General features: G+C 40.5%; 2 protein-coding genes across 2 annotated transcripts; one reads left to right on the top strand and one right to left on the bottom strand.

The window, feature by feature from the left end:
- Positions 1–5,196: 5,196 nt before the first annotated feature.
- LOC142345685 (uncharacterized) lies at positions 5,197–6,488 on the bottom strand. The gene is made up of 2 exons (XM_075397917.1): positions 6,134–6,488; positions 5,197–5,866 (listed from the first exon to the last, which is right to left on the bottom strand). The coding sequence occupies exons 1-2, from the start codon at positions 6,268–6,270 to the stop codon at positions 5,506–5,508; spliced, it is 498 nt and encodes a 165-aa protein (XP_075254032.1). The 5' UTR covers positions 6,271–6,488; the 3' UTR covers positions 5,197–5,505.
- Positions 6,489–7,959: 1,471 nt separating this feature from the next.
- On the top strand, positions 7,960–9,383 carry LOC142345690 (uncharacterized). Its single transcript, XM_075397932.1, has 3 exons — positions 7,960–8,152; positions 8,413–8,686; positions 9,191–9,383. The coding sequence occupies exons 2-3, from the start codon at positions 8,429–8,431 to the stop codon at positions 9,278–9,280; spliced, it is 348 nt and encodes a 115-aa protein (XP_075254047.1). The 5' UTR covers positions 7,960–8,152; positions 8,413–8,428; the 3' UTR covers positions 9,281–9,383.
- Positions 9,384–22,555: the final 13,172 nt, after the last annotated feature.

Genomic DNA, 22,555 nt, shown 5'->3' on the forward strand with positions numbered 1-22,555 from the left:
TGAATACTCCATGTCTCCCATTCTCCATCTCAGTATTATCAAAGAAGTGTTGGCAGGCACTAAGTTCCTGCTGTAACTATTCGTTGTTCTTATCCAATTCTTCCGACTCTAGTACTTTCAAAAATTTTTCAAACTCCCGCTGGAGTTGGTTCCAACTTTGGTCGATGTTTCGTGTTTCCATCTCATATGTTGCTGAAGAGAATAAAAACTTGAAAAATCGTCCCAGCATATTGTGCACAATGTACTAAGCGTCTTATCTTAAGGAGCGTTATGCTTAGCAAGGTGGAAGTTCGAATCCTCTTTCCTTGTATACAAATGTTGACATTTAGGACAATTTAAAATCCCACTATCACAAGATTTTTTGAGTCGAGCTTTTTGCTGCTTGACAACCATTTTCTTGCACTTTATGCAATTGACAGGCAGTTTTCTATCAAGAGAAGGCATTGTATTGTTTTTTTTCCAAAATAAATTGAATAAAATCCAGGAAAGGTGCCGAGCAACTGTATCTGAAAACAAAGTAAGAATGAATACAACTTTTGCCTTGTTAGCTAGAATAACTTGTATGACTAATTGTTTTCATATAAGGAAATGACGTATTTTTTTGGTACCATTACGAAATAAGAAATTTGAAAATTTTCCTACAAAGCAATCACAGTGTTGCATTCTACATTATGTTTAAATCCAGAAAACATCATTCGAATGTGTAATTTTATTCCATGGAGGAAAATTGGAAATATAAGTTATATTTAGTTGTCAAATTGCTGATTTCTGTTACATTTATTACATAACAATACTTTTCATCCCAAAACAGGCTTTTTAACAAATTCTATCTGTCAAATTCAGCCAATGAAAACCAAAGCCTGGGGAAGTAGGCGCTAGAATAGATACTTTTCAGAGTATGAGTTAGGTAGATGGTGGATGAGCAGGTGGGGAGAATCTATTTTTGCTCGCTTAGAGAATAAAAATATTATTGTAAACAAACTAGGTTTTCATTTTATCAGAACACTAAATATGTTTTTACAATAATATTAAATCATTAGAGAAGAAAACTCTTACTATAATTGAAGATAACGTATATACAATTGACGTTAACGTGATTATGTTACAAACGAGCAACCAATAAAATTTTAGTATTAAGAAACTTGTTGTAAAAGTGAATGATATGGTTTCGTTCGTTTCAATCTCTCTTTTTACATTTTTTTTTATTTTAATAAAATAATACGTGAAAATTTACTCATTTGTGAAAATGTTGATCGAAAATCACATACGAATTTTGGAAAAGATATAAAAGAGAAAAGAAGGTATACCTGATGCATACAAACTTGACGAGAGTGTGATTCATACTTTTTTAAATTTCTTGGACATTTTCAGAAAATCCAACAAAAAGATCCGATTCAGTAAAGGTTTTGAGTATGCAAGGTTCTCTATTACAAAATTTGAATTCGAGGAGTTTATTGCAAAACAGTCTTTTGATTTATACTCATATTTGCATGTGAGGAAATACAACTTCATTTTGAATTCCGTCCGCGATATTTTGAAGCAGCACAGAAAAATTTCACAAACAAACTTTGCTCCTCTCCCAGACCCAATAACAATATCTTCTTCACTACAGAGTGCATTGTATTTCCATTATTACAGCGAGTAAAATGTAGTTGGAGTACGAATCAGGTTCGGAATTCGTTTATCTAACGAATATAAACAAAAATTTGATTCCAAAAATAGAACATGTTCCGAGATTGATCTGAAATTTGACAAATTGGAAAAAAATATCACAGCTTGTCTTTTTTGGTAAATTATGTCACCTGATTTTAAGTAAAACAGACTATTTTAGATAAAATCGTAGTCGGAAACTTGCACGCATCCTTCACTTCCTACCCTGTTAGGAAATTGTACCCAACTTTGGATTTGAATTTCAGTCATTCTAGAAATTTCAAGCTAAACGCTACTTTTTCTCACAAATATTTTCATCTTTGCTTACTGTTCTCTGATTGGATAGAGCACACTATATATCGAGGCTGTTAATTTAGCCATTACCATTTGATCCAACTTCTCTAAAAACATCGTCGCTACTATTCCTCACAATTTTACTAACTATTCGTTTGATACATATCATCAGGGACAGGTTCCAATCACAGAGAATCAGTTTGGAACTCACGCGATGGAACACGACGTTGCTGTTGTTAATGGACACCACTATCCTCACGTTAATAGATCTGATTTTCTCACCAACTACGTAGCTGGGAATATTCAGTACACCTTTCCGCGTGAGGAAGGGCAAATTCCAAACAGTTGGTTAACTACACCAGAGGTATATAAGGTATCAAGCCCCGAGGTGGAAAACAATCTTCTCCAAATAGTTTCGCGAGCTCACAGTAGAGAATATAGCGAGTTGAGTATCGATACAAGTACCACCTCGTCATTTTAACGATCTGGAAAACTTTGATTCAGCGCAGTACTATGGATCAACTGACATGTCAACTACACCCTCGATGACAACTCCTTCTATTGAGGAAGGAACAGCTAACAACCCTATCTTTTTGAGTGAGGTACATAATACCCCAGTCACTGTTCAACCAACCCAACTACCCGGTAAAATTGAGCGACAAAAATGTTCCGGTTATGAAATTCAGAACTTGCCAGAATGTGTTATTGAATCTCTTTTTGAATGATTTCTGTGTTCAACTTAGTAAACTATTTTTTATTCGTTCAAAAAAATAATAAATTTGTTGAGTACAGTTAAGCTTTTTTGTATAAAATTACTCTTTTAACTGTATAAAATTTAAACTACCTTTTCAAGCTTTTCAGAAAAAATATTAACACGAGAGGATAGTTAATAATTTAGGTTCTTGGTTATTAGTGAAAACTACGTTTTTCGACAATTAGGAAAAATATTAAATTAAGTTTTGATATTTAGGCAAGTCGTCGAACTTAATTTCAATATTTAAAAAAAATGTCGACTAAATATTCAATTTTTAAGAAAAAAGTTTTGTTGCAAATCCGATTTTTAAGCTAATAGAACAGACTCAGATCTTGTCATTTTAAAAATTACTAAAATTTTTGTTTTTTGCTGAAAATTATACCGTAAAACTAAGAAAAATGGGAAAAAATTGCAGATTTTGTGAGCACAATTCGGTAACAATTTTGTTTTGTAACGAAGAATCAGAGGTGCTAATTTTGACTTCCAACAAAAAAAATTGTTTGAGAATTCGAAATTTAACAAAAACAATGAGTTCAAAATTCAACTTTTAAAATTTACACTAGATTTAAAACCCAAAATGTACGCCGAATTAACCGGTTACAATTTGATATTTTTAGACAAAGATTGGTTTAGTACAAAAACTTTATGACTTTCTGAGTTCAAAGCATAACATGGGATTATCAGTTACTCCATGACTATCTAGTAGACAATCAACAGCTTTTACCAATTCACTCTCAAACTTTGAGTTCGTAGGCGTATGAATTCGATCGAAGAAAGATAATCTCAAGTTTGTGTGCTTGCAGTTTTCTGCTCAGCTCTCAGTAGATGTCTCTTTCTTTCTACTCAATCTCTTTTTGGACACGCTGGGCAGTTTTTCATCAACTTTGTTCTCCAAATTATGTTGCACTGCTCCCTTCAATTGAGTAAAAACAAGTCGTGCTTCGTCCATTGTCTGACCGAAAAACTGATGCTTATATAAGTTGTATAAGCAGTTCACTGTCTGATATTGAAAAGATAAATCATCCATTTTTGGAGTAATTCATAAATGGACGATGAAATGGGAGTTAGTGCCATGATATCGAATGGTGGGTCAACGGATGATGCATCTTAGGCACGGTCTTTCACACCTATACTACACTTAATTCCGGGCACTTGTTGCCGCTAAGCGTTTGTTACTTACTACATAACTTCTCCTTTTTCTTGTCGTAATATGCAAATGGACACTTTTGTTTTTGTGTTCTTGCTATTGAACAGACACGGTGTTATGGCTGATTGTTCCACAATACCTGGCCGATGCCCAAAAAATTGACAATTGAAACTCGATTTTGTCGGGCTTTGTTTGCTCAATACCGATGTTTTGACATTAGAGTTGTAAGCGTGTGCGGAAAGCAGTGGCACTGGGCTAATTTAGTTCAAATTTGCCTCAAAACAACTCCTTTCCTATTGATCCAGTCTCTAAAAAGTAAAATGAAAGAAATTCTAATTGGTGAATAGTTTCAGAAATGTCCCTCTCGATACTAATTGTGGGTTAAGAAGACAATTAGCGGATTTTCTATTACCCATAGCACTGTTCACGAGAGCTTCAGTAGATTGAAATACTTTTACGAAGCGTCTTTAAGTAAATACAAGAAGCATGAACAAAGATATACGCCGCATTAAAAAGAAATGGATTCCATTTTTTCTTTCTTAATTTATTTTTGACGGAAATATCAATTTTTCAGCCATTACTTTTGATTGAAAGTTTATAAAAACAAATTTAGCCAGAAGCAAGCTTGTCTCTAAGTCTTCATAGACCCAATTCGAAATACCGGCAGTTTTTTTTGCTTTCAGTCTCCGGCTCAGAAACAGCTCTTTCAACAGTAATAAATTTGAAACATTTTTCTGAACACACACATGGAGGTATATTTCGATAGACTGTCATTCAAACTTGAGATTTTTGCGAGTGTTTTCTCCTTAATATCACAAAACGTATCTTAATGCATATAAATTGACCGTACAGTGTGGAATATGTTGACAAAGGAACGATTATACTGGACTAAATGCTAATTATGCAATGTCATTGTCCTTTGTCGCCAAATTTTACAATTTAGAGTGATATTATGTAAAGATGAAGGGGCGCTGGCCTGCATTAAAAGTGTTCTCCAGAATAAAAAATGTTTGTTTTTTTCCGTAGATGCTATTTTGCCGGTCAAAGTTTACCTCATTCTTTGACTAAAAATCTAAACTGTAGTTGAAAATTAAAATTTTACGAAGTCTAAAATTATGTCAATCAAAACTATTTCACTTTAATCAATTTTAGCTGTCAGAAAATAATTACAAATATACAAATTACAATTTAATACTGCTTGTTAAAAATAGTCAATATTTACAGCTTTTTATGATCATCAGATAGCAATGAAGAAATAGAAAGCCAAAGTGGACTGCTGTGCATAAACGCGATGAACAATGATCATCACCAGCCCGCAAAAGTGGGTTCTTGTTCGGCCGGGTTGTTGGTCAGAACAAGACGGGTTGAAGAAAAACTACCACCCCATTTAAGTGATATATTCTGGAACCCTCTTGTACCGGTTGTGTCCCTTAGGCGTACATGTACGTTGGTGAGCGTCCAGCGCTTTTCAAACTGGAACAGGATTTCGGATTCCGAGTCGAGTTTTGTCAAATCTTGGACTCTCAGATCCTTCTGTCATCGGACTTGAGTCCCGTCCGCTGTATCAACCTCCTTTCCCAACTAAGCTTGAATGTGGGAATCGGACACGATGCTTCAAAGATGCTCAAGTCGGTTTGAATCAAAATCAAAATGTGATTCTTTATTTCTTGCTTCTGATTTCGTACTGAATGAACAAATGCTTTTCGTCAAAAGCTTCAAATTGACTGTCAAGCTGAACCCTTGCAAGTCCGTTTCTTAATTCGATGCATTCAAATTTATCGGATGTTGCTCTCTTTTCACTGTTAATTGTCATGAATATTTTGCCTGATTCTGATTGGTCCACAGCTCGGAGGCAAACTTGCATCTGATTGGAGGAGGATTGGATGTTTGAGTCATCCAATGAGAGGTTAGGTTTGACAATGATTGACAGAGATCCGGAAGCGAACATCCATTCTAGTCTTCCAGATTGTGGGCAGGTTAGTTTGGCAACATTCACTGTTCCTGTTTTCGTGGTGTCAGAGCTAAAATGGGGAAAAGTTTATACATCGTGAAATCAGATAACAATTATTTTTAATTTCATAAATCATCACATCTTCAAAACATTTAAGATCAAAAGCGGAAAATGCAAATCAATTCCAACCAAAAAAACGAATTTCTATAATTCTAATAATTTCCGATTACAAAATCTAAATGTTTCGCCTTTCATGATTAAGTCTAAAGCCTAACCTAAATCCCCCCCCCCTCCAATTTCCATGTTCTTGTAATGTTGCAATTATTACTATACTTACATTGCCACGAAAGTGCACGGGTCAACTTGCGATCGTGTTTCAATTCCAGTCAGGGCACATGAGAGAATGAAAATGGTGGCAAGGAACTGGGTAGCCAGCGAAGAAAGAGACATTGATCGGCTGTAAAGCAAATCCATTCTTTGAAGGCTGGTTTGATTTTTCGTGTTTCAGAGGTAAATGTGTCGCTTAAAGGCTTATTTATCGTTGGTTCCAAGTTAATTCTTCTCAAAAATATGTCCGAGTTTTGAAGAATTTGGTTAAATTCAGTTAAACTTATCGAAAAAATTAGCGGACAAACGACTGAGATACGATTCTAACTATCCACTTGTTTTTTTGTAATTGTTAAATTGCTCTAAACAAGATGATCAATAATTTTATTCTGATTGTAGCTGTTTTCTATCTGCGTTGTTATCAACTTTTTTTGAGGACAATCAGATTAATGATGAACTAATGCAAGCGATTGAAATGAAGATTCAATTTGAAATGATTTTAATTCTGAACGATAGAATCAGTGTTTGAGAATGGTTTGGTACTAGCGTGGGAAGGAAGAATTTGAGATGAGAATTTAGTTAAAAGTGCGAGAGAACAGACCAAGTGTTAAAATAAGACTCATTTTTAGTCTCTCACAGTTCTGTACTGTACTATTCTGTAGATACCTGTGAGAAAAAGTTATAACCAATTTAGAGATAATTTTATTAAAAAATAGAGTACCAGTTTGCCCACTTTTGCCCAATTTGCACCTTGACCTGGACCCACCGTTAGCCGAGCAATAGGACAATACCTGAATTTAGGTGTAAGAAAATGTAATAATTATTGTAATTTTTCTCCTTCTTAAGATATGTACAAAATTGCAATTTCATTGATTATGCTGCAGCAAAATATGTTTTACAAAGATATCAAGAGGACATTTCGACACTTTAATGAAAGTTTACATCTTTTCCGTTTGTGTCTCCCCCCCCCCCCCCCCCCCCACGCGTTATGCTTTGTGCATTTTTTGCATTTTTATGGGGGATTACATAAAAAGTTTGGAATATTTTCTGTTCTGGACCACCAACGTTTTAGTTATTAAAAATGAGGCATTAAAAATATGGGTATTTCCCATTATAGCGCCCCCCCCCCCCCCCATGAAATCATAGCCCCCATTATGGTATAATTACCGTGTTTGGGGGGTATAGATTATCTGACTACTAAGCTGGGGTGGGGGGGGGGGGGGGTGGGGCTATAATGGGAAAGACCCAAAAATATTAGGGGCACAGACCCGAAATTAAAAATCGAGTGCAGGCTGGTGGCGTAAAAGTCTGCGGATGCTAAGATGTCCTCATTAAATTTGATTTTTTTTACTGTGGAGTGTAGAAATTGGTATTTGGACACATCTAGAACAAAAACCGGGTCCGATCTTTTCCGCTTGTAAACTCCCCCCCCCCCCCCCTCCCCCCTCGCCCCAGTACCTTAAGCACCCCTCAGTTACAGAGCATGTGCTATTACATAGTAATTCATTAAGTAAAAATATGACACGTGCGTCTGCGTGCGCAAATAATATGTACCCACTAATCTGGGTGGGGGGGGGGGGGGACTAAGAGAAAAGGTCAATCGGGTCTTTCCCATTATAGCTCCCCACGGAAATATATCCCCTCATTAGAGTATAAATAACCTGATTGGGGAGGGCCTATAGATTATATGGGATCAAGCAACCACTAAGCTTGAGAGGCACAATCGGAAAAGATCCATTATATGATCACTAATATGGGTGGCTATAATGGTGAAGACTCCAAAAGTCTAGGGATGAAAAGTGAAAAAGCACCCAAAATGACTTTTGCCTTCTTGTGCTTGAGACATCTCTCAATGGCGGCGAATCTGGGGTCAAATTCGGTGATTTGAACAGAATAATCAGAAAAGAGTTTGCTGCAATTTTTCACAAAAGAAGACATTTGGAGTTGATTAGTTCATTCCAAATTGAAATACTTCATTTAACTATACTTTTCAAAAAACTGATTTTTTTTGAAAGTTTCCTGAAAATAGGTTAGTTTTTAAATTCTTTATGATATTTTTGTGACTCTTCATCATTACAACTTACAACCACGCCAGCTTCAGGGGACAGTATGAAATTGGGGGGGGGGGGGGGGGTGTCTAAGACAATAGATCCGCATACACTAAGCTGAGGAAAAATCCCCCCATTATTACAACCAACATGTTATATTTTGGAGGGTGCGGGCGGGTAGAATTAATTATAAATGACCTCTGGGAAGGGGCCATAATGGGAAAGCCCCTCGGATGTTTAGAACGTTGAAATCATCAATGGAAATGAAAATGGTAGTAGCAGTTGTTCTAACCACAATAACAATCATTCTGCTTGTCCCAACTTCTGAGGCACGCGTGAACAAAAATCAGAAACGGATGCCTAGTGGATATTCCCCGATAGCAGTGGAAGGATGCCAGCCACTTTTGGACGATAAGCACGATGAAATAGAGGAAAAAATGGGAGAGAAGTACACCAAAATGGAAGCTATCAGTTGTGAAAGACAACAGGTCAACGGATACAGATACAAGATAGAGGTTTAGAGGATCTATTCTGTTTTCACCCCCCCCCCCCACCACTCACCAAGTTTGAAGTTTTTTGCGCCCCAATTGCAATCTGCGTTACAACATAGTACCTTACGTAATAAATAGCATGTGCCTCGAGGCGTAAAGAGTTATGCATTCACCCACTAACCTTGGGGGGGGGGCAGGTGGGCTTGCAATAGATCTGACCTATCATTCTACCCCCCCCCCCCCAACAGATTATATTTCCAGAAAGTTCTCACAAACAAACAGGACTTGGGAAGTCGCCTTCTCATTATAGCCTCCCCTCACTGAACTTAGTGGTCATGTAACGTATAACGTTATAGGCGACGTGTAAATTTTGGTCTTTCCCATTATAGCCCCCCCCATGAATTTATGTACCCTCATTATTGTACAATTACCATGATGGGGGCAATAAGATAAAGGCTGGCGGGGTATAATGGGAACGACCCGTCAATTTTTATAATAAATGTTTTAATGAATAAAGCATCTTTTCAGGCTGATGTTGGGAAAGAAAAGAAGTTAGGAGTTGATATAGTACAGACACTACAGGGAGATACAACTTTGAACGGTGTCGCTTACATTTAAAGCACACCTGTCAATCCAACTGCAACTGCACGGATGTGATCAGACTGAAGTGAAAAAACAAAGGAAACCTAAGACCAAAAAATATATTTTCTTTCTGTACTCATATGTATTCTATGTTAAATCTCGATAGGCAGTCCGGACAAGCTATAAAGAAAGGACGTGCAAGGCCAGAAAAAATTCCGCAAATTAACCCGTACCTAACTCCAAGTGTGTTTCAGTACTGGACCAGTACAAAAGCAAGGCTTTCTACAAGGCTTTCTGAATCAGTACAATATCAAATGTATTAGTCATATCATGGATCTATTCTGTTTCGCCCCCCAGCTTAGTAAAGCATAAATCTTGGGTCTTTCCCATTATAGCCCCCATGAAAATATAGCCCCCCATTATGGTATAATTACCATGACTGGGGGGGGGGAGCTATAGGTTATCTGACCACTAAGCTGGGGGGGCATAATGGGAAAGACCCTAAATCTTTTATGAACCCCAGGCGCGCGAGCTATTTTCTTAAATAGCAACGTGCCATATAACAACTTATAATTTGTAACTGGGGGTCATAAAAAACAGTGGGGGGGGGGGGGGCGAAACGGAATAGATTCCACATCAGACTTGAATTACACTTGGCAAGTGATTCCCAAGTGTAAATTAACTTTCAAAAAAAGTCATGTGAGAATTTCGAAATCAAAAAAATATAACGTGCCACGATTTTCGCATTTATATTTGGTCTTTTTTCCGTGGTGCTATGGAATGATGACAGGGGGATGCCAAACAGTTAACACCCCGGAGAGTCTGTTTGCTCAAATGGTCTGTTTGACTAGGGGAACCTGTTCTGGGGGGGGGGGCAGGTGGGCTTGCAATAGATCTGACCTATCATTCTACCCCCCCCCCAACAGATTATATTTCCAGAATGTTCTCACAAACAAACACGACTTGGGAAGTCGCCTTCTCATTATAGCCTCCCCTCACTGAACTTAGTGGTCATGTAACGTATAACGTTATAGGCGACGTGTAAATTTTGGTCTTTCCAATTATAGCCCCCCCATGAATTTATATACCCTCATTATGGTACAATTACCATGATGGGGGCAATAAGATAAATTACCACTAAGCTGGCGGGGTATAATGGGAACGACCCGTCAATTTTTATAATAAATGTTTTCATGAATAAAGCATCTTTTCAGGCTGATGTTGGGAAAGAAAAGAAGTTAGGAGTTGATATAGTACAGACACTACAGGGAGATACAACTCTGAACGGTGTCGCTTACATTCAAAGCACACCTGTCAATCCAACTGCAACTGCACGGATGTGATCAGACTGAAGTGAAAAAACAAAGGAAACCTAAGACCAAAAAAAATATATTTTCTTCCTGTACTCATATGTATTCTATGTTAAATCTCGATAGGCAGTCCGGACAAGCTTCATTAAAGAAAGGACGTGCAAGGCCAGAAAAAATTCTGCAAATTAACCCATACCTAACTCCAAGTGTGTTTCAGTACTGGTCCAGTATAAAAGCAAGGCTTTCTACAAGGCTTCCTGAATCAGTACAATATCAAATGTATTAGTCATATCAGGGATCTATTCTGTTTCGCCCCCAGCTTAGTAAAGCATAAATCTTGGGTCTTTCCCATTATAGCCCCCATGAGATTATAGCCCCCCATTATGGTATAATTACCATGATTGGGGGGGAGCTATAGGTTATCTGACCACTAAGCTGGGGGGGGGGGCATAATGGGAAAGACCCTAAATCTTTTGTGAACCCCAGGCGCGCGAGCTATTTTCTTAAATAGCAAAGTGCTATATAACAACTTATAATTTGTAACTGGGGGTCATAAAAAACAGTGGGGGGGGGCAAAACGGAATAGATTCCACATCAGACTTGAATTACACTTGACAAGTGATTCCCAAGTGAAAATTAACTTTCAAAAAAAGTCATGTGAAAATTTCGAAATCAATAAAATATAACGTGCCACGATTTTCGCATTTATATTTGGTCTTTTTTCCGTGGTGCTATGGAATGATGACAGGGGGATGCCAAACAGTTAACACCCCGGAGAGTCTGTTTGCTCAAATGGTCTGTTTGACTAGGGGAACCTGTTCTGGGCCGGTTTGCAGCCATTTCAGCCCTTTTCTGGGCAGAACTTCACGAAAATTACATTTCAGAAGTTTGTAATGTCTCGACCCAAAGATAGTCAGGGCGATATTTTTGGTGAATTGTTTTCTATCTGTAGGTATCAGCTAGCAAAAGAGCCGCTCTTGTCATCAGTTAGTTAATCTGTAGTCTCTGATAATAATTTAACGAGCGAGAACAGGGCGACTGGCATCAAAGTGGGTCAACTTGCGCTATGCTGGGAGACCAATATTTCCCGAACCCCTAGTCAAAATACTGTTGCATATATATGATTTTAAAGCTTAATTCGCGGCAATGCTAATGGTCCAATTTGTTTAGTATTTTGATAAGTATTCAAGATTTCAGACTCTTTACCCCGAAAAACTGGGTCATGCCGAGTGCTCGTTGGTTAATAACTTTTTGTTGAGTGATTTTTCTGGGCTCAAATTTTGATATGAGCGACCTTCCCCGGCTATTTTTGACAATTTTGTCGCCCATTTTTGACGTTTTTGTGGCTACTTTTGACGGTTTTTGAGTAAAAAAAAATAAGAATTGCTGCTAGTCTGGCAAGTCAAGTAAAAAACCAGAATTGGCGCAAGTCTGGCCATTGTAAAATCAGAATTGGCCCCAGTCTGGCAAGTAAAAAATCAGAATTGGCGCAAATCTGGTCATTGTAAAATGAGGATGAACGCAAGTCTGGCAAGTCAAAAAATTGACATGAATCAGTCTATGATTCAGTAATGATGAGGAATTGCATTTACACTGGCCCAGTACTGAAACGCACCTGGAGTTGGGAAGCTTCTGGCATTTTCCCTGTTAGTAACTAAACAAATCTAAGCGAGAAATATACCAAAATGCGTCATTTTTCTTAGCCAATCAGAATCGAGTATTTAAATACGCATAGAAATCGTTCCAATTTACGTACAAAGCTCGGAAAAAGTGCAAATAACATAATTTCGTTAAGCCTAATAAATAAACCCATCAAGTAAGGCTCGTTTGAACTTAATAATTTTCGGTTTTTTGCACTGTTTTGAATAAAATGGTGGCCGGCTTTGATCTCAAGTATCAAAAATAGACTGATACCAGTTAAATGAGCAAAAAGACTTTGCCGTCTAAAAAACACTTGATGCTATGATCGATGAATTATAGACTGACTATAATACGTTGTCTTATATGTTGCTTTAAAATTTGAATGTCGCAATTGAAGCTATAAGAAAGAGTGGTTTTATCACCTTTATTTTGGTACCGCTCCGGGTTTACGAACACCCATTTTCTTAGTCTAATTTTAGCCTAATTGTTGTGATAAAATTATAAAATAGAGACTGAGATGTCGACGCTCGAGGAGCGTAGGCGGTGGGACGAAGTGTTCACACAGTACGATGTGCACAGACAGAACTTTATCACAATTGACACGTTTAAACGACTGTTGCACGAAAGAGGTCTCAGGGAAGAACTCACTCAGGAGAGACTGAAACACCTGCTAGAATTTGCAGACAGGAACAGCGATGGATACCTCACTAGGCAGGAGTTCCTTGATTTCTGTCATTAATGCTGTCAAGTCAGACCATAGATGAGGTGAACAATGCGGCTATGGAAAGACTGCTTGAGCATGGATTGACTCCTACAGAAATTTGCAAGATATCAGAGCCTGATCTGGGAAATTGATCATTCCTGTTGGTTTTTGGCGTACAAAGGCGAAGCACATCAATGGCGAAGGCGGCAAAAAAAAACTGTAAGAACAGAACAATTATTTTTGTGGCAGTAAATTAAAATAAATATTGGTTTAGACGGCAAGAGACCCAACCCGTTTTTTTCGATAATTCAGGGGTAATAATATCAAACAATTACTGTGAAAAATATTCGTAACCGGTAACCATTAACCTCACTAATATAATTTTTGAGACGCAAAAACATCGATTTTGAAAATTTTTGGCCGAATTTTCGAAAACTTGTAAAAAAGATCAAGTCGGTTCGTATATCAAAACATTACCTCTGATATAGAGAAAACCGAGAAAACATTATGCTAAATTGTTCAATTTTGAAAAATTTTGGTCAATTTTGATGCAATTCTGAAAACTTTAGAAAATCAATACCGAATATTGATAAAACCGTATATTCAAGCTTAAAACCGTCCATTTTACTGGATTACCGTTCCGTAATCAAGAATTTGCAAAATATTGACCAAAATTTGAAATAATTGGACAAATGCATCAATTTTTGACAAATTTGTCAAAAAAAAAAAATTTCCAGCAAGAAGGTTCGCTAATTGAGTGAAACTCATCACACAGAAAAAGTTGTGAAAATTTTCACAACCTCCGGCCTACAAAAAATTATCGAATTCCCATAATTTTTTTCGCCGCTCGTTTATGTACCGTTTTTGTCCGCGTTCTTTTCGTTCTTTAACTTTACAATTCTCCGTTTTCCGTTTTTGTTTTCAATAACGTCGCTCTCCCAAAACTTCGCTTTTCGTTTCCTTCGCTATTTTTCCCATTTTCGATGTAGTATGTTATATGTGATGAAGTATGTTGTTGTTTTTGCTGTAGTATGTTGAGTATGCTAGTATGCTGGTTTGTTGTTTAGGTCTTATAGCTTTCTAGGGTGTGACTTAAGTTTATTCTCGAGTTACGGCTGGCTTGTCCTGGACTTTTTCAACTTTACTAATTTACTAGCCCCCCTGTTGTAGTATATTAGTTTTTGCTGCTGTATGTTTGCGTGTAACTGTATGATTGTTAGTTGGTTTGGTTTGTTGCCTTCTAGGGTGTGACTTAAGTTTATTCTGGAGTTACGGCTAGATTGTTTCTTCACTTTTCCAGCTTTCATAGACTACAAAAGCGCTGCATATTAATTAATATTTGCTGTATTTTGTTTAATATTGTTGGTATGCTGATCGGATGTTTAGGTTTGATTATTGCTAGGGTGTGACTTAAGTTTATTCTGGAGTTACGGCTAGTAATTTTTTTGCTCTTTTCATCCTTTTAGTATACTATTGTTTGCCGTAATTTAGTTTGTTATTTTCATATGTAAAGCCCCATAATGACTTGTGCTAGTTTGTCTCTTGCAGTAGCATCTCTCCTTCTTCCTAGGGTGTGACTTAAGTTTGTTCTGGAGTTACGGCTAGTTTGTTTGGTTGAGTTTGCTGCTTTGGTCTGCTAGCATAGTGGTTCCCGACCTCCCCGCTCGCTGCTTAACCGTCTCCCGCCCGTTCCGACCCGCCTTTCCGTTTCTTTGCGCGCTACTCGCTCGTCCGTTGTGTCCGTCTCGTTTCCCGTTTCTTCGTGCGTCGCTCGTTCAGCGTTTCCGTCCCGTCCGTTGCGTCGCCCGTTTACTACCCGCGTTTTTGCCAGTTCCGTTCCGTTCCCTGTTGCTTTGCGCGCCGATCGCCCGTCCTTCCCGCCCCGTCCGCTTCATTTCCCGTTTCGTCGTGCTTCGTCCACTCAGTTCTCTTTCCCCGGTTGCCTGTGTTCCTGTATAGTCTCACGTTGCTTTCAAGCACATTAGACGCACTCTATAATTTGTTACTCACTTTCGCCGAGTAATTCATTACTCGGTAACTTCTTTTCTGCTCTTCGACGTCTTGATTATCAGGTCGTCGTCATTTGGGTTCGGTATAGCCCTCATTCCACGTGTTTGGTTGAAAGTTACTCTACATTGATAAATTGGCCACTTCAATATCATGACCGAACGGCAAGATAAATTGAAAAAGCTCTTCAATGCAAGATCTAATCTAGAATCTGAGTTATGTAACATCCATAAGGACATCACAGATGCCATAGATCGTCAAGACAGGAGGGTTAAGGTTGAACGCTTGGTTTCTAAGTTGAAGGATGTCTTCAGTAAACTGGTGGAGAAAAATGAAGAACTATTTGACTTGGCCAGTAAAGCCGAGAACCCAGAATCAATTTACCTTGTCCTTGAGCAATGGTTGGATGATGTAACTAAAAACAATGATAATTTCTTGCTTGCGGCTAGAAGCTATATTGACTCAGTTACTCACCGAGACACCGTATATGAGGGCGTTAACCCTCAAGGGCAGTCGAAGAGAAGTTCACGTCGAACAGCATCGTCAATGTCTAGCCAGCGTAAACATGACTTTCTAATGGCAAAACTAAAACGCGAAGAGGCCGAGAAACAAGAACAAGCTGCCATGCGCCTCGCTAAACAAAAACACGAAATTGCCATGAGAAAAAAAGAGCTTGAAATACAATTGGAGCAGATGGCAATTCAAGAATTAGAGGAAGACCACCGCCAGCGTGTCGCCGCAGCTAAACTAGATGAGGCTGAATTAATGGATACTCATTCATTGTTTAGTCACCACTCAAGTGAACTGAATTTGCTTAAAGATAGGGGATCAGATAGAAGTCAGAGACTTGTTCAGGATTGGGTAAATTCTGTTCCAGCAGGTAAGTCATTGAGTGCCACAAGTGAGTTAAATTTCTCTCGTCCTGGTTCAGCAACCGCTGACCCCCCTGTTCAAGATACTGCCCATAGTAATCCTCCAGAAAACACAAATAATGTTGCCGGTAACTTGAATCACCTTGAAATGCTTTCTCAGTACACACGGCCAGGAGTTGCAATTTCTATTGCTCAGCAAGAAGCTTTGTATCGGGAATACCTCCAGGCTCAACTACAACAATCACTCAGTGATCAAAGGGTTGAGCGAGCACATAGTCCCTCAGGCAGTGGTAAGGTGAACCAAGTGAACCAAGTACCAGTCGACGTACAAAATGTCGAACTCCCACCACCTCATCCACCTATGCAACCTCCCCGGCCACCAACACCCGTTATGGCACCAACGAACTCCATTTTCGTACCTGATTTTTCAGCAAACCCACAGGTAAATCAGTTCTTGGGTCCAAAAAGCTCCAGTGTACCTTGTCAATTACATATGTCAATGCCTCATGTTCAACAACAACAGAATCTAACTCAAAGTAACATTCCACACCGAACACAAGTCCCTATTGCCCATTCCCCGCATAAGGTCCCTCCACCTGTAAACCCACTCGCGAACCCGCCTCCCGTATTCCCGCCTCAACAATTATTTATTCCTCAGCCTCCCGTGATTCCGTCGCCCGCTCCAGCAAGCACAGCAACATACTTACCCGTCCCCAACATTCCACAACAAAACATTGTCCATTCACCTCAAGCCCGCCTGTTACCATGCCCAACCGCACCCAAACTTCCCCTTAATCGTAACCCCGATTTAAACTTGTGGAGATTTCCTCAGAATAACCCCACAAACGTAAATCAGGCGACAAATAATGCAACCGTCTTCAAAAACATTCAACCGAACCTACCCCCAACCACAGCTGACCCCACCATCATCCATCCCATCTTGCAAATGAGTGCACAACATAATCCAAAAAGCAACTACGCAGCTAACTGTAGCATCCCTGTTAACCCCTTTAGTACAACTACTAACATCGTGCCACCCTTCGTCACGCCGGTTATACATCCAACATACGGGCATACTGCTCCAATACCATTGTGCTGGAGTGGCCCACCGCATCCCACGCCTCCAACGTCAGTATCTGAAAATGCAAGCTTGATTAAGGCATTCACTGACGCCTTAACTAGCAAGAGGAATGACCCGCTACCCGAATGGAAGTTGTCCCAATACAATGGGGATCCCCTACAGTGGCACGAATGGTATGGTCAATTTAAAAGCGCAATTGACTCTCAGTCCTTAACTGATGATGTAAAACTGACATACCTTAAGACCCTCGTTACAGGTAAAGCTAAAACAGCTATAGCTGAGTTCGCCTACTGCGGCGCAATGTACAAAGACGCACTGAGGACCTTAGAACGTAAATTTGGCCAACCACAGGCGGTCGTAAGTGCACATTTGGACAAACTCAACAGCTTTCCACCATTGAAGATGCACAATAGCGATAACATCATTAACTACTCGGGGTGCATTTCAAGTCTTGTCGGGGTATTTAAATCGCTGTCATACGATTCGGATTTAAAGAGCGCTGCGCTTCTCAACACCGCCGTACAGAAGCTACCACCCAATATGAAGGAGTCATGGTCACTCTTCACGGTCAAAAAGCATTGGGTGAAACCTACTCTTCTTGATTTCAACGATTGGTTAAAAGAAAAGGCCGAAGCGCACGATTTAATGAAGACTACCGCACTTAAAGCAAGGACTGAGGATACCAACAACTCAATAACCAGATCAAAAGTTGCTTCAAAGGCATTTGCTGCAAATACGCAACAGAAGAGTAACTTTAAGCCGCAACAGAGATCTCCGTCAACATCAATCTCTAGTTGTATTGTATGCAAAGGCAGCCACCGGCTGTGGGAATGCCGTGTCTTTAAGGAAAAGACCCCCACACAGAGAGCCAAGGTCGTGGCTGAGGCAAAGCTCTGTTTCTCTTGTTTGCGTGATAAACACATGTTTAGGCAATGCCCAAGTCCCCGTAATTTTAGGAAAGATGGTTGCAACAGCTCCCATAACACCTTACTTCATGGAGCTGAAAAGGTTTTTCCAGCTAAACCCTCAACAAACAACAACATCGATACTTCGAAGTCGAACGCAGGTACAAGTAGGCCATCTACTGGTCAACAGCAACCAAGCAAAACAACCACTTTGTCTTCCGTGACGGATGTTAAAGGCCTCCTTCAGGTCACGGAACTGAAACTTACTAATTCTTCTGGCACTAGTACAACGGCGTTGGTTTTATGCGATACCGCTTGCAGTAACTCTTGGGTGTCCGATAGTCTCGCAGCTAGACTCGGTTTGCAGGGTACCGCATTAAAACTGACCGTCAAGGGTATAAACACGGAAGAACTCATAGACACAAAGGTGGTTCAATTGACTGTGACACCTCATAAAGACCAAGACTTCGAAGCATTCACTGTGCGTCCCTACGTGAGGGAAACATTAAACGTAGGTTCCGACATCATTGACGTCAAGTCCATGCAAGAAACTTACCCACATTTGGCAGTTCTAGATCCAGTAAGATATTGCTATGGAGAAATTGAGATGATACTCGGACAGGATGTCTACCATGCCATCCGCCCGTTAGAGTATTTTTCAGCCGACGAAAAGTGCTCACCGTTCGCTGTCCGCTTACCCATAGGTTGGGTTTTAAGTGGCCCACTCCCGTCAAGTTCAAGTTTAGTCTCGACGTGTTTCAAGGCCAATATTGAACAGGACTTTGAATTAGCTTGTCAGGTTAAATCTTGGTATGATATGGAATCGTACGGCGCGTTCAAGCAAGTTGACCCACGATCCGCAGCGGATGCTCGCGCGCAGGAAATACTTGAATCAACAACTTTTCATAACGGCCAAAGATACGATGTCGGTATGTTATGGGCTGATGACAACATCCAGCTCCCGAATAACTACTTTTCATCACTGGTACAGCTCAAGTCTCTCGAAAAGCGGCTCTCGAGAGATACGTCATTGAAAGAAAATTATTCTAATACCATCCGTGAAGACTTGGAAAAAGGTTACTTGATTACAGTCCCTGATGCTCACAAGGTTGAGCAGCGGTCGAATAAAGAGTGGTACCTACCACATCATCCCGTAATCAATCCGAACAAACCGGGGAAAGTGCGTAGGGTATTAAATGGTGCAGCAAAGTTCCACGGTACTTCTTTGAATAAATCTTTGCTCACTGGCCCCGACCTGCTCCAAAACCTAATCCACGTACTACTCAGGTTCCGTCAACATAAATTCGCCGTGTCCGCAGATATTGAGGGTATGTTCCTCCAAGTGGGTGTCCCTGACTGTGACCAGCCATCACTGCGTTTTTTGTGGCGGGAGGACCCCACAACAAATGTTGTAGTGTATCAATACACGCGCCATATATTCGGGGCTAAAGATTCGCCCACATGCGCTAACTATGCACTGCAACGCACGGCCCGAGACAATGTCAGTCAGTACCCGGAAGCAACCAAAGCCGTACTAGAAAACTTCTACATGGACGATTACTTGGATTCGGTGGAGTCACCTGAGAGGGCTGTCAAAAGATCGAAGGAGTTGGTGCATCTTCTCCATCTCGGTGGGTTCAAGCTTACTAAGTTTGTAAGCAATGTACCAAATCTGGCTGATCGAATTGATGGGTCACCTCAGTCCACCGAACCAAAAGTAATTGCCTCATCTAAGGAGGAATCTTCGCACGTGCTTGGTTTGAAATGGGATCACAACAATGATACTCTAGTTGTGAGTCGGGGTACCTCCAGTACAGTAACTAAGTCTTTAACACAACGCTTGGTATTGAGCCTAGTGTCTAAGGTGTTTGATCCAATCGGCCTAGTGGCACCATTTACTGTTGGTGCCCGATTGTTACTAAAGGACATCTGGCGTGTCAGCGGGCAGCACTGGGATGAAGAATTACCAAAAGACACTGTTGAAAGGTTCCTCGAATGGAGTGTAGAACTACCCAAGCTTGCAGCAATCACTATACCAAGGAGCTACTTTTCCGGAAACTTTGAACACCTGGAACTACACATGTTTGGCGATAGTTCACAAGAAGTTTTCAGTGCCGTTGCATTTCTCCGGGCTCGAGTAACTACTTCGAGTGGGCCCCAAACGGAGCTTGCGTTTGTCCTGGGTAAAGCTCGCGTAGCACCTATGAAGGTCATGACTGTTCCAAAGCTGGAATTACAGGCAGCGCTACTGGCCGCTCGATTGAAACAAGATATATGTCGAGCTCTCACAGTAAAAGTCAACAGGGTTTTCATGTGGACCGACAGCACTACTGTCTTGCAATGGCTTAACTCTGCAACCAAGCACCCAATATTTATTGCAAACCGTGTTTGCGAAATCTTAGAACACACTAGCGTTGACGAATGGAACCACGTTGCCTCAAGCGATAATCCGGCAGATGCCGGCACTCGTGGTATGTCTGCTGAGATATTGCAATCAAGTAGCTGGGTGAGAGGTCCAAATTTCCTGAGAACCAAGCAATTCCCGTTCGAACCAAGCACTGAAGTAGTTAATAACATCAAACTTGGTATAGTAACTAAGGAAACTGACGAAACCAATACATCATTGGCCGTATCTGTAACCAAGTCAACTAAGGAACCGCCCCCGCAACTAATTCCCTTCGATAAGTACAGTTCTTATCAGAAGTTGCTACGGATAACAGCGTACGCACTCCGCTTGTTACCTTCTCACGAGTGTTACCGTAATGCCGACGGTAGCATCATAGACCCCACGGAACTTGACAAAGCCGAGCGTCATCTCCAGTATCTTGTGCAAGGGGAGTCATTCAATGCAGAGAGAAAAGATCTTCTCGAAAACAAACCCGTTAAACGGAGTAGCCGTATTGCCCCGTTTTCTCCCTTTATTGGGCCAAATCGTCTAATCCGATCGGCAGGCCGCATCAAGCGGTTGGTCGAAGTTGACTTTGATGTAAAACATCCTATCGTCCTGGACGCACGCCATGCATTTGTAAAGTTGTTCCTCAGGCACACGCACGTTAAACATCATCATCAGGGTATTGATTACCTGCGGGCAAAAGTACAAGAACGTTATACCATCCTTAAATTACGTTCCTCACTACGTTCCATTAAATCTAACTGCCTTACGTGCAGGATGTTCCGCGCTGCCACTATTCAACCCATCATGGCTGACCTCCCAGTAGAAAGACTCGCATACCAGTCTCCTCCCTTCACGAACACCGGGGTCGACTACTTCGGCCCGTTTTACGTTACTGTACGTAGAACTACCGAGAAGAGGTGGGGTTTCCTCTTCACATGCTTAACCACTCGTGCCGTTCATGTTGAAATCGTTCCTTCCATGGACGCCAGTTCGTGTGTAATGGGAGTGGAGCGGTTCGTCTCCCGTCGGGGTACACCAGCCATTATTTGGTCAGACAATGGCACTAACTTTGTTGGCGCGGAAAAAGAACTACGCGAGAACATCAAGAAGTGGAACACCATCAACATCGCTGTGGAACTTGCCCACAAAGGCATCAAGTGGAGGTTCAACCCGCCCAGTGCGCCACACCAAGGTGGCATCTGGGAGAGGCTAGTACGTAGTTTCAAGCGCGTACTTTACACAATCCTTGGAACACGTCGCCTCACAGATGAAGTTTTAAGTACCACCTTTTGTCTGGTCGAACATGCACTTAATTCACGTCCGTTAACGCCCGTAAGCACCGACCCGTCCGACCTAGGCGCATTAACACCTAATCACTTTCTCCTCGGTAACCAAGCACGTATTCTCCCGTCCATCATTGGCGTAGATGAGTTTGATCACCGTAAACGTTACGCCCGCGCGCAGTCCTACGCTAACGCTATTTGGTCTCGTTGGATCAAAGAATACGTACCGGCGCTGAACCGACGTTCCAAGTGGCAGACGCCTGCCGACCATCACCTTAAGACCGGTGACTTGGTTTGGGTAGTTGAAGAGACCAACCCAAGGGGTTACTACCCTACTGCTCGGATCACTGAACTTCGTTACGGTTCCGACAGCGTCGCACGCTCCGCCGTATTGCGCACGTCCTCCGGATCGCTCGTCCGCCCGTTTGTAAAATTAGTACCAATTCTCCCAGCATCTTCTTCTGGGCCGGAGGATGTTAGTAACTAAACAAATCTAAGCGAGAAATATACCAAAATGCGTCATTTTTCTTAGCCAATCAGAATCGAGTATTTAAATACGCATAGAAATCGTTCCAATTTACGTACAAAGCTCGGAAAAAGTGCAAATAACATAATTTCGTTAAACCTAATAAATAAACCCATCAAGTAAGGCTCGTTTGAACTTAATAATTTTCGGTTTTTTGCACTGTTTTGAATAAAATGGTGGCCGGCTTTGATCTCAAGTATCAAAAATAGACTGATACCAGTTAAATGAGCAAAAAGACTTTGCCGTCTAAAAAACACTTGATGCTATGATCGATGAATTATAGACTGACTATAATACGTTGTCTTATATGTTGCTTTAAAATTTGAATGTCGCAATTGAAGCTATACGAAAGAGTGGTTTTATCACCTTTATTCCCGTACTTAACTCTAAGTGCGTTTCAGTACTGGGCCAGTGTAAATGCAATTCCTCGTCATCACTGAATCATAGACTGATTCATCTCATTTTTTTGACTTGACAGACGTGCGTTCATCCTGATTTTACAATGGCCAAACTTGCGCCAATTCTAATTTTTTACTTGCCAATTTTGCACAATTATTCCCCTACATAGTGTTCCCGCTTAGGTATGGA

The sequence above is a fragment of the Convolutriloba macropyga genome, chromosome 1 (assembly GCF_964194025.1).
Source record: "Convolutriloba macropyga chromosome 1, txConMacr16.3, whole genome shotgun sequence".
NCBI lineage: Eukaryota > Metazoa > Xenacoelomorpha > Acoela > Convolutidae > Convolutriloba > Convolutriloba macropyga.

Excerpts from the sequence above, each read along its gene's own strand:
- LOC142345685 (XM_075397917.1), bottom strand. The coding sequence starts at position 6,270 with ATGGATTTGCTTTACAGCCGATCAATGTCTCTTTCTTCGCTGGCTACC. Across the intron at positions 5,867-6,133 it reads CCGTGCACTTTCGTGGCAAT|CTCTGACACCACGAAAACAG; the intron begins GTAAGTATAGTA and ends TCCCCATTTTAG.
- LOC142345690 (XM_075397932.1), top strand. The coding sequence starts at position 8,429 with ATGGAAATGAAAATGGTAGTAGCAGTTGTTCTAACCACAATAACAATC. Across the intron at positions 8,687-9,190 it reads GATACAGATACAAGATAGAG|GCTGATGTTGGGAAAGAAAA; the intron begins GTTTAGAGGATC and ends GCATCTTTTCAG.